General features: G+C 46.6%; 2 protein-coding genes across 2 annotated transcripts; both read right to left on the minus strand.

Annotated features, from left to right (window-relative positions):
* Positions 1-5,895: 5,895 nt before the first annotated feature.
* VC83_00253 (uncharacterized protein) lies at positions 5,896-7,044 on the minus strand (the record flags this gene model as incomplete). The annotated part of the gene is made up of 1 exon (XM_024463948.1): positions 5,896-7,044. One exon carries the CDS (start codon positions 7,042-7,044, stop codon positions 5,896-5,898), a length of 1,149 nt encoding a protein of 382 aa, XP_024328151.1.
* Positions 7,045-7,330: 286 nt separating this feature from the next.
* Positions 7,331-9,025, minus strand: VC83_00254 (uncharacterized protein). The gene has a single exon (XM_024463949.1). It carries the CDS (start codon positions 8,913-8,915, stop codon positions 7,554-7,556), a length of 1,362 nt encoding a protein of 453 aa, XP_024328570.1. The 5' UTR covers positions 8,916-9,025; the 3' UTR covers positions 7,331-7,553.
* Positions 9,026-11,993: the final 2,968 nt, after the last annotated feature.

Genomic DNA, 11,993 nt, shown 5'->3' on the forward strand with positions numbered 1-11,993 from the left:
CTTTGGGTCGCTTTGCATAGCCTGGATAGCTAGCACTAATTGGCTTTCATCGTTTTTATGGGGCATGTTTTGTTGTTGAGGAATTTAACATTTAGTTGGGGGGTTTGGTCACCGCATCATTTTGGCGCTTTCGCTTGTTTGGCGCTTTCGCTATACATGTACGTTATACACTAACTATATACAGTAATTCAAATCTGGCCACAGAAATCTGTCCAGCCGTAACCAGCTTTTGGCGCTCAATTGCCAAAAATGGATGATTCTTCGTCGTTTAGAACAGGGGGTGGTAGGGGGGTGGCAGGGTTAAATCACTGGCGGCTTGGCACCTTCCTTTTCAGGCATTGGTCAAGCTGATGGTCAGGTTGCTAAAATCCTCTACTAGAGGGTTTTAGCAGCCAGGCTGAACAGTTGCTGACCAAGGCCTGAAGAAGAAGGTGCCAAGCCACAGGCGTAGTATATAGCCTAGGCTCAGTTGGTTGTAGCACTCATAGACCCTATCCGTGACAACTACAGATTAGATCCGGATATGATCCGCCGAACACTGGACTTTAATCCCATGTCATCTTATTGAAGACAGTCGGACTGGCCATGTTCGGACTGGCCTGCTAAGCGGACAACTGTATATTACAAGAAATAGCCTCACCTTCCTTCCTTCTCCTTCTTCTTCTCTCTTTAGATTCAATCTAGCTTATTATTCTCCGGACTGGCTTCTTGACCTCCGTGACCATCGTAACAATTGGCTAGGAACCCAAGAGATGGTTCTATGGGATTCTCTTACATTCACTACATGATTAGCAAGCTAGTTGTGGGTCGCACTTGATTTCTAATACAGTTACCAAGCCTGGTTAGTCATGGAAAGTCTTGGAAAATGAGAGAACTACACTCCTTTAGCATAAATGGGATTGCCCTTTCCTTAAGAAAGGGCAAGCAGACAATACAGTAAATCAACTAGCACATACTTACTACGTCTTTTCCAAGCTTCCAAGCATTGATCTTGTTATTCTTTGTTTCTGAAAAGTCAGTGAGGTGCTAACCTCTGACTTACCCCTGAGTTCTCAGACTCAACATTTGTTACAACTTGTCTAAACCACTTCACTACATCATACACCTGATTGCTGCGTTGTGGAATAGTCTAAGCTACGACCCTTTGGCTCTGTTTCCTAAGACAGTGTGTTGTCTGAGTAAAATCATCCCTTCCTTGGGTGGCTAGATTCTCACATCTGGTGCACCCACCATTACACTCCTGGAGTTGGCCGGCTACTACTACCTCTTCAGTGCCGGTAAGCCAATTACTGTAGCTCTGCTTTGAGGGGCTACTAAAGCCTTCTGGAACCCGCTGTTTCCAGTGCTGTAGCCCCTCTTCTACCCCCTCAAAGTCGTGGGTTTAGGTGTAGAAACTCGGATTGGTAGAGTAGGTATAGGTGTAGGTGTAGGCTCTATAGTAGGCTGCGAGTACGTACGTAGTTTTGCAAGAGCTACAGAACAGCTAACCAGCCAAATACCAGCTTTCTGAAAAGCGGATATTATAGTAGACTCCTTAAAAGTCTGCTCCCGCATGCGAGTGAGTGTAACGCTGACTTCTAATTTCTTGCGTAAGGTTGACTTGATAGAGGAGGCAGGGGATTAGACACAAAGGCTTTCCAAGTAACACGTTACAGTATTGTAAAGAATACTATATTGAGTCGAGCACGAAGCTCCTATCTAAGGAAATACTACCTACTTATATAGTGGCGTCATGCCTCATGGGTAATCTGGATAGTTGGCAGATAGCTAGATAGTCAGGATAGTTCATGGATAGCTCAACTATCCAATATCCACTAGTTTCTGCAACTATCCATTAGCCCCGTCACATGGCAGCCTACCCTGCTTGCCCCCTGTGACTCACACGTCACGTTACTAGGTCCTGGTCCTGTAACCATGACGTCACATTACCATAGCCGTAACAGTGAGATCCCGCATAAAGGACTGGAGGTCATAGGTAATATCCATATGCCTTAATAGCTGCAAGCACAGCTTCTCGGTGCCAGTGCTTATAAGGCCTGAATATCCCAACGTCTAATGGCTGTAAAACATGTGTAAGATGTGATGGGAAGGTATATATGATAATGTTGTGTTCTTCAGCTGCAATGATAAAATCATCGCTTGTATGGCTAACGTGAGAGTCAAGCAGTAGAACCTTCGGCTCTCCATTATCATATTGAGCTGTATGCTGTGCAAAGTGCTGTATGTTACAGCTAAGTGCTAGTGCTATGGCTAGCGCTTACAGCTGCAACCTCACGTGATGGATAACATTGGATATCATGGATATTATGTTATCCATGTTATCCACGGCAATCCACGGAATGTCATGTGATGGATAACATTGGATATCTTGGATATTATGTTATCCATGTTATCCACGGGGATCCACGGAATATCAGGTGATGGATAACATTGGATATCATGGATATTATGTTATCCATGTTATCCACAGATATCCCTTTAGCACGACGCCACTATATAAGTAGATAGTATTTCCTTAGATAGGAGCTTCGTGCTCAACTCAATATAGTATTCTTTACAATACTGTAACGTGTTACTTGGAAAGCCTTTGTGTCTAATCCCCTGCCTCCTCTATCAAGTCAACCTTACGCAAGAAACCTCTGTGTCTTCTATCGTTTAGAAGTCAGCATTACACTGTAGCCACCGGAGAGCAAGCTGGCTGTTAGTAAATCCAGAGTCGGAGAGCAAGAAGAGCTCTGTGCCTTCAAGGTTGGTGTGGTACCAAGAATCCATATGAATTTTGCCTGGAATAATAAGTACAGGTGGTATGACTTTTCCAACAGCAGACACAGCCTCAAGGATAGTAATAGACGTACGATTTTCAGGGCTTGGGGTGTAGAGTTCTTTTGCTACTAGCAGTACAATTACCCGCTCACCACCTGGGATTCTTACCCGGAAGCCAGTTTCATCCATATTCCAAATTGACTCTGGCTGTATACTACGCTGTAGTACAAACTCAAGGTAGTCGCGAAACCAATTAGTAACAGTAGGCTCGTCTTGAGCCTTCGTACGCTGCTGCACAATTGGCTTTGTAGTAATAAAGTGGTATTCTTGAAGCTCATTTTTAATAAATTTTGTAAGCCAACTCTGTGATGGCGGGGGCTGTGGGCTCCGGAGTTGCAGACTGCGGCAAATATCATATTCCTAGTAGCTCCAAGCCCTAGGTAATACTGCTCAAGTATCCATTTCTTAAGAGCCTCAATTTGCGCAGTAGATAGCAGCTTATTCTTACCCCCGTGTTGGGGTAGCTGCTGTTGCTGAGCTTGCTGCTGCCGTCGAGCTGCTCGGGCAATACTCGACCATATTGACGATCGTGCGACCTTGAAAAGTCAACTGGCAGTGGTCGCAGATTCTGAGGGGTTCTCTGCTAGCCATTTACAGGCATTTGATAGTGAAGTCTCTTCCATTAAATAAATTGGATTGAATTACTATATAAAATACTACGTGTGGCTATGGTAAAGGTCAGAGTAGCGGTGAACATATGCAGGTTGTGAGTTGGCGCAACTTGCTTCCTCTCGCGTAAAGTGGCGCATGTTGCTTAACATAAGTCGTGGTGTAACTGGGGAATGGTGTAAACGGGATAGTGGGGGAAGACCGACCACGAAGAAAGCGAAAAGTAGAGTATTATTACTTTAGTATTCAACTATAATGCAGTCATATACTTCTTCTGGGTTCTCATCCTCCTCGACATTCTTGGTTTGGTCAGGTACAGTGGTATTTATCGCTGACTCTTGCCTTTGGTAGTCGCTTTCTGGGTGGCCTCCTCGGCCTCAATGACTTGGGAGCATAATTCCTCTGTAGTTATGTGGAATTGGCCCTTTAAAATTGCGCGTTTCCCTTTGCTCTGTGCTCTCCGTGTTTGTATTATCGATCGTAGGTTATCTGCCTCGGGTTGGTGTAAGAAGTTGCATGTATTAAGTCGCTCAGTCTCATCAGCCAACCAACGGATATATCGAGTAGTGCGTGTGTTTAGGACTGTACGCATCTCTAAGGCCACAACCAGGACAGTGTTCGCTTTGCGCAATGTAGAACAGTCGGGTGGACTACAGTTCTGAAAGACAGTGTCAAAAATATCGTACTCAGTTGGTGTTTTTGGTCGATCATCTGTCACATCTGTCTGTTGGAGCGTCACCATCCGGATCACCCGTTGAGGTTGGAAAGGTTGTAGACCAGCACCCCTCCACGCAGATGTAATATTATGAGTAGATAGCGCAATTGCTCTCGCTTTGATGTATGCAGATAACCATTCTGCTTTTTGTATGCGTGTAAGTTGCGCTTCATTCAAATGTGAGAGCGCACTTGTGAGATATTTTTTCAATGGTCCGAAGACTGCAACATCGAGTGGTTGCAACACATGCGAAGTGTGCGGTGGGAGGACAAGGATAGATATTCGATTTTGCATACAATGGAATATAAAGCCTCCACTTATATGACTGTCGTGGCCATCGCATATGAGTAACTGTTGTTGTTGTGCTCCATTAGATGTCACTTTCGCATGCGTTGCTAGTTCAACACGCGTTTTAACCACTCGATGCCATGTAAGTTGCTTGTCCAACCCTTTGTATTAGCAGAGAAGTGCCATTTATCGATAACCTCAGGAGGGATCCAGTTTTGTAAGACGTTCCGACCCTTGAATATAATAAGAGGGTTATTGGTCGTTCCATCCATACAGATGCATTCAACAGCAGACACCCATTCCTGCCGGCCTTGGTGTGCCTGGTGACGTGTACGGAGTGTAGAATCAACGATGATCCGAGTACACTCCATAGTTCCAATCGAAAATCCAGTTTCATTCATGTTATACACGTTGTGTTCTTGTATTCCTAGACGCGCCACAAGGTCGTACGCATCAAACCACCCCGTTAACACATCTTTTGTACTCCACTCATTCTTTGTGCTTCGACCCGTCTGCCTAGTTGGATTTGTAAATGCGGATGTCATTTTATAAACCGTGGGACCCAGTCTTGTCCAAGGGGAAAGTTTGGAATCTCTTCGTGATGCATGTGTTGGGCATGTTGACTGTTAGGGTGCGACAGTTCGAAAACGCGGCATCGGTTGACACGGATTTCGTCAGCAATATCCCGCAATATACGGTGACTAGGAGCATATCCACTAATTGTTAGCACCTTAATCCACTTTAAAAGTGTCTGCTCTTGCGCTGGCGATAGCAGTTGTTGTTGTTGTCGAGCTTCTCTCCGTAACAGTTTCCCATTAACACGTTGAAGGACTGTGTCTGGCCGAAGGTGTAAAGCCTTTGCAGCACCGTACGAAGATTTGTATAATCCTGATTTAACTCCAGCAACAGCTTGTGCCAATAAAACTTCTAGTTCTTCGGCTTTCTGACTACGCTTTCGCACCATGTTGGGGGTTTACATTGGTTTGGTGATACTCTTGATGCTCAATATTCCCCACTATCCCGTTTACGCCATTCTCCCGGTTACGCCACAACTTACGTTGCTCCAACCTTGAGCGAAGCGAAAAGTTTGGTCACGACGATTATCAAACAACAAGCGAACCTACGACATGTGAATAAACCCCTAAAACAACAATGAAGCTATATTCATTATTATGATTTTCATACTTGCCGCGAGGGATGAATTTAACGCTTCATCTACAACCTTTTCTAATTATTTGTAGACGGATATGAAGCTCGACAGTTTTAGCCACGCTTCTTTTCAGAATAACGGAGACTTGAACTTCGAGTGCATTGCCGAATTTAACAATAAATCCGTAATTCTGTTCTCTATTTACCAATCTACAAATGAAATAGAATTATAGTATTGATGCTTCGATTATATGCTTTCAGGGCTTCTTCAAGCCCAAGTAAACAAAGCGCCATCCTCATCGCTTCCCTCCTCACCAAAACGCAATAACCCTCACCTCGATGCTCTCCCTCGCTCCCTCCCCACACACGTCCCCAATATCCGGACTCCCATGCCACGGCGCTTCCGCCTCTTCCTCACCCCGACACAACGCCGCACTATCAAAAAACTTGACAAGAAGCACCTCCTCCCTCGTCTGCTTCGACACATAATACCACTTCAGTTTCCCCGCATCAACTTCACGTCCCACCCCCACCTCTTCCCCCTGCACACCCAACAGCGCCACCTCCCGCAAAAAATCCCCTCCCAACTCCGCATTCCCCGGAACCCGGAGGTCATAAGGATACTCTACCAGCTCCCCCGTATCCTGCCGCCGCGGTGCAACACACAACGGATCCCGCTGCACAGTTCCCAGCGGCCGCCAAACGCTATACGCTGCATACCGCGGCCCCAATTCGCCGCGGTTATACCGCTCCGCGATCACGGTATTGGCCTCGGCGCTGGTAGCTGGGAATGGCAAGTCAGCACAAATCCCGTCTTCAGCACCGATGACCCCGCTCTCGCGCGCCTGTTGCTCAATATCCCGCCGGTAAAAGCGGATGCACTGACGCGCGCTGATGTGCGTGTTGTCGAGATGCGGGAGGCGGGCAGGACCAACTCCGGCGCCGGCGGGGATATGCTTCGGGACGTTGGTAGTGTTGTCATGGTGGTTTACAGTGCCCCGGAAGTTAGCGTCAGCCCGATTGTTTGATCCAGCGCGGCGGGCGGAGTTAGGCGGGTTCGGACCGGTGATGCCGCGGGGCCGGCTTTTGCGGACGAAGCTGTGGGTTATGAAGATGTGTTTTGCGCCGGTGGTTTTGGTCAGGAGCTCGCGGATCTCGGGGTAGTATGTTTCATGGAGGAGGGGCTCGTCGTCTATGCTTAGATGGGCGTTGGAGGGGTCGAAGAGCGCGGACTTGTGGTTTAGGACCCCGAAGCCGTGGCTCTTTAGTAGATCGGCGGGGTTATACCCTGGGGCTGCAATTTCGGGGCGGATGTCAATCAGTGGGAATGATTTGTTGACGAATTTCCTGAATATTGGTGTTGTGAGGTATGGTCTCTGCCAAGCGTCCGCGTCGTCAACCCCCGCATCGATGACGAAGAGGGGGAATTTGCCGTGGATTTGTGCGCCTAAGGAGCCCATGGCTGAGAAGTATATACTGATAAATAGAAGGGAAATATAGAAGGAAAGGAAAGTTGGTCTAAAGATATAAGAGATGGAGGGTATTATGAAGGAAACATCGCAGCTGTAGCCTTGCGTCGTCTGTTTGATATCACAGTGAGCGCCAAGCACGGCGGTGGGGGCTGAGGTGGCTGAGGGATGGATCAAATGAAATATGAGTACTCCGTATTAGCCCACAACATCGTCACTTGAAGGTCAGCAGTTTGTTCACTTGGATTCAGAATCATCTCGAAGATTGAGTTTTGGTTTGGTTTTAAATTATTTCGCCGTTCTAGATGCAAGTATTGCGACGTCTATCTGGTCGGAAAAGGCGGTAGAACGCCCCGACGATTTATTTTAAGACAAATCTCGCCCTACCACCCCAATTATCTGTATGGAATGGGTCTTTTGGGTTTGAAAGGGGTTTTCTGCCGAAAGGTACGTATCAGTCTCCTGGGTTTGCCGTCCGTATAGACTTTTCATGGTATACTTCACCCCAAATACTCGACAAACTCCTCCCACTGTGCATCTTTCCCCAGGGCCTCGTGATCTTGATCTGATAATGAAATAATCAAATCAACGTCACCATCTCTGGTCAATGGCATCATATAGGCCAGCGATAGCGCATCTGGCAACTTCGGCCTCCTTACGAAATCGGGCTTCCCCAGAGCGTCCCCAAAGTTGGTGTCATACAGTTTCTGGGATACCCAGCTCGTAAGCATAATATCCGTCTCCGTTTTCATGCTCGCGCCGTAGTTGATCGTAGTCTTGTCCTTCTCAGTCTGTAGAAGATGAAAGAATGAGCGCATAGCGTGGTCGTCGATTTGACTCAAGCCCTGGCGGAGCTTGATTGCCATCGCGGAGAGACTCCCGTTTAGGGCCTCGTCAAGGGACACTTGGATAAGACTGCACATAACGGCGTGGCCCATGTACCCTTCATGGATGGGAGTATCGAGCTTCTGGCGTCCATTCACAGCACGCAGCACCATTGTTTTGCTGTCTTTTGGAAGATGTGTCGAGCGAGCAGCCGCAATTCGAAGCCAGATGAAGGTCGAAATAGCATCATTGCTTGATACGTACTTGACGTCGGAGTCCGGAGAGCACAGCTTCATTGCCTCGGCTTTCAATGCAGAGATGCTAGCACAAGGGAACCGGAAGGTCCTCCAAGTTCCCGTTGATGGCGGAGGGGGCCATGTTGGTTCTTCTGCGCCTAATGCAGAGGGATATCTGATCCACTCCATAGGAAGAGCTTCTTCCCCAGTTTTGAGCGGCGGGATAATAGTATCTGCATCCATATTTCCCCAACGGACGTACTCCTCTGCAAGCTTCTCCCCACGACAAAGGCTACCGAACTGGCGAATGAATTGGTCGTTACCATTTGCATCCATCACACCGTGGAAGGTACAAATGGTCAGAAGTAGGCCGCCTTTGACGAGGTTTGCCTGCATTATGCAGACGGGCTTGACCACATAGCGGGGATAGCTGTTGACAAAACCATATGCCGGAGAGAGGATGCTTCCATCTAGCATTGATGAAGGAGCACGAGCTTTAACCAGGTCTGCATAGGAGGGGCAATTGTTGGTACAGTCTTTGACATGCACAAACCTTGAGGTTGTTTCATGCTGCTCATACCCGACAACCTTGTAGGTGCCTGAACTGCCGTCTCCAAAGCCTTCATTGACAACTTGACCAGCAAGCCATGGATAAGCTTGAATTATTTCCCCCGCTGCCTTCTCAAGGGTGGATATTGCAGCCGCTTCCTGTGATTTGTTCTCGATGGGAAAGCCCAGGGTCACCAGAGTATATGCCGGGGTTATCTGACCCAAAGGGCCGAGGCTCTTTTCAGGACCCATGGCTATGCGCACGCAAAACAATGTCCAGTTGGCTTCGAAGTTAAGTGAAGTAAAGTGAAGTTGACCTGTGAAATAGACCTGAGAAAGGAAAGAGAAAAACGAAGAAGGAGGAGGAAAGAAGGAAGGGAAGGAAAGAAGGAAAGAAGGAAAGAAGGAAGAGATAAGAGACAACAGAAAAATTGATTGCGTTTGTAGAAGTGCGCGATAGGGTAAAGCAAGTAAGCTGAAGCTAAAATCTGAGTCAGGATGACAGTGACGGTGAGCCCGAACGGTCGTCTCGGTGGTTAAAGTGGGAAGTGGGAAGGAGCACATGGCGACTGAATGGTCAATAACTACGACAAAGGAAGGTGAATAGAATAGATACCCCTCCGATAGAAATGTGTAGACTCATCTCTACCACTCATGCTTGTCGCTTGAAAATTCAATGGCGCGATTCTGAATAGTTGTGAGATAATGCATATAAATTGAGGCTGGTATTGTTTCCTTCAGCTTAATATTTAAATGACTTGTGTGTCCGACTCGCTTGTGCAATACGTTATGTATAATCCGTCGGATCCGCCTGTTCGCGAACAGGCGGATCCGACGATTATCTCTCTCTACTATTTGTACTTTATTATACCCATTAGATCCGTGAATTGGCTGACTTCGCCTCCGCGGTTGGTGTCAACCTCGATTGCTCTCGCCTCTCGCGGTTGCATCGCCCGCCCATGCTGATGACTATACCAGCCTAGATCGCCTAGACCCCAGAGAGCTAGACTTCCTACTCGGTGTTCTACCCACTCGCTTTGCTCGTAGGTGGCGACAGCGATCTGTGCACGCGACAGCGATATGTGCAACACACAAAATGAAAGAAATAAGCCTCATATAGCAACTATGTAACTATATAATTAAATAATAAAATCAATAGAGCTACTATCACTATCTCCACTACTACTGTCGCTACTAATCTCAATGTTACTATCACTATGATCCTTACCATACCGTAAAATTATCACTTTGGATTTTAACCCAACCTTCTTCCGCTCTGCTACCCTCTTCCTCTCAACCCTTCGCTCTTCGATTTCAATTTTCCGTTGTTGCACCTGTAACTGCTTTACTACTTGCTTTGATTCCTTTGCTACTCTTGCCTCTGCCTTTGCTTGTAATTTTGCTTCCTTCTCCTCACGTAACAGTCGGGCGTCTGATGCATATAACTGCCCCCCCTTCTGTAGCGATTTCCGTGCCCTTGCCTTTGCTGTTTTCTGCTCTGCTGACCATAAGGTAAGAATGTCAAGCTCGGTCTTATAGAGCTCAGCCCGATGTAAAACAACTGTAGTTCCACATGCAAATGATTGAAACCCTTCTCTTGACGGTGATGAGAAAGCTGCCTCTACTCTCTTCTGCCAATGTTTAACTGCCTGTATAGTTTGCACACTAGTTTTTGGAGTTGAGATAAGGTCGTACGAAGCAAATGGCTCATAGTCTGGTGTTTGATTCCGGGTCTCTTGTATTTTATCAATTACTAGTGGAGGATTATATGGATATAGTCCTGCATTTCTCCAACCTGATTGAATTGTCCGGACAGTTAAGGATTGCCGTCGAATTTGTGGAAGGTCGGAAAGGAACGTACGTAGCTTATACTCATAGTCATAGCTACGTACTGCTTGATCAAGTGCCTTTTGATGGAAGTGTTTGCACTGCTTAAAAACTGCTACATCAAGAGGTTGTAGTAGATGCGTAGTATGAGCAGGAAGGCAGCAAATAACAATGTTATGCTCTTCTGCTAATGTGAGAAAGCGCTCCGTTTTATGAGAGTCATGGCCGTCGAGTAATAGGAGGCGGGTGTCGTCTGGTGCCATATGCTCTGCAGATAGTTGAATAAAATGCATGAGGTATTGAATTGCAATGTCGTCGTTTGAATACCCACTCTCATTAACGATAACAAGAGCATTTGGCTCAAGGTTATCATTATACCATGAGTCCATATGAAGTTTCCCCGGAATGATAATGGCTTCTGCAATTGCTGTACCACTTGCATTTACTCCCTCAATCACAGTAACAGAGAGCCGATTCTCAGGATTATCAACAGTCTATTGCTTTACGCCAATCGGCACAATAACAGCTGTAGATTTATAACATCCAATCATGTAGCCAGTCTCGTCAACATTCCATAAGTTATATGGCTTAATGTTGTGTTTTGTAATAAGTGCGTTATATGTAAGGAAAAATTCCTCAAACACCTCTTTCTTTTGTGCCTGCTTTCTATGCGTATTTAAAGTCTTCGTATGAATCGAGTGGAATTCAGGGTGTGCCTTAAGGAAGCGTTGTAACCACCGTTGCGATGGGATCGTACGATCGGGTCGCAAGTCTGCAACAGCCCGTAAAACCATTGATCGGTTTGCAGGGACCCCACGCTTAAGTTGGTCATATATAAATTGACAAACTGCAGTATCTTGTTCTTGAGATAAAACTCGGTTTTGACCCCCGCGGGGAAGGAGAGGGGTAGTAATGTGTCGTCGGAGTGTCTCACGGTTGACATTAAACTTGCGGGCAACCCAAGTAATTGTATAAGTATCTGGTTGTTTCAAGTAGAACTGCCGGGCCTCAATAAGATGGTCAGCTCGACTTGGATCGCTATTCAAAGGCATCGTAGAGGGTTGTTGTTACGACAAATATTATTATTTCATCTATGTATCAAAGTGGCGGTGTACATGCACATATCGCTGTCGCGTGCACAGATCGCTGTCGCCACCTACGAGCAAAGCGAGTGGGTGGAACACCGAGTACTTTGGGTCAATAATTGTTAAACGTGCAATGATCGTCTCCCCCCTTGTAGACGTATAGTCTAATAAAACGGTAAATGAAAATTATACCCTGTTGTTTTAATAAGCCACCACGCGACACTTACAGCCAGCTCCTCGAAAGTGATAATTGTACACTCACCTGACTGCTACCTCCCTCGCCATCCTGGTGTAGCTTCGTCATGCTGATTCGCCAGCCGCCGCTCTCATTGTGGCATAAGATGGCTTCGTCAAGCCAATTCAAACGACAATGCTAGGAGCTGCGCTGGGCTTATAGGTAGCAAAGGGTGGAGGGGTA

The sequence above is a fragment of the Pseudogymnoascus destructans genome, assembly GCF_001641265.1.
Source record: "Pseudogymnoascus destructans isolate 20631-21 unplaced genomic scaffold scaffold_1, whole genome shotgun sequence".
NCBI lineage: Eukaryota > Fungi > Ascomycota > Leotiomycetes > Thelebolales > Thelebolaceae > Pseudogymnoascus > Pseudogymnoascus destructans.

Excerpts from the sequence above, each read along its gene's own strand:
- VC83_00254 (XM_024463949.1), bottom strand. The coding sequence starts at position 8,915 with ATGGGTCCTGAAAAGAGCCTCGGCCCTTTGGGTCAGATAACCCCGGCA.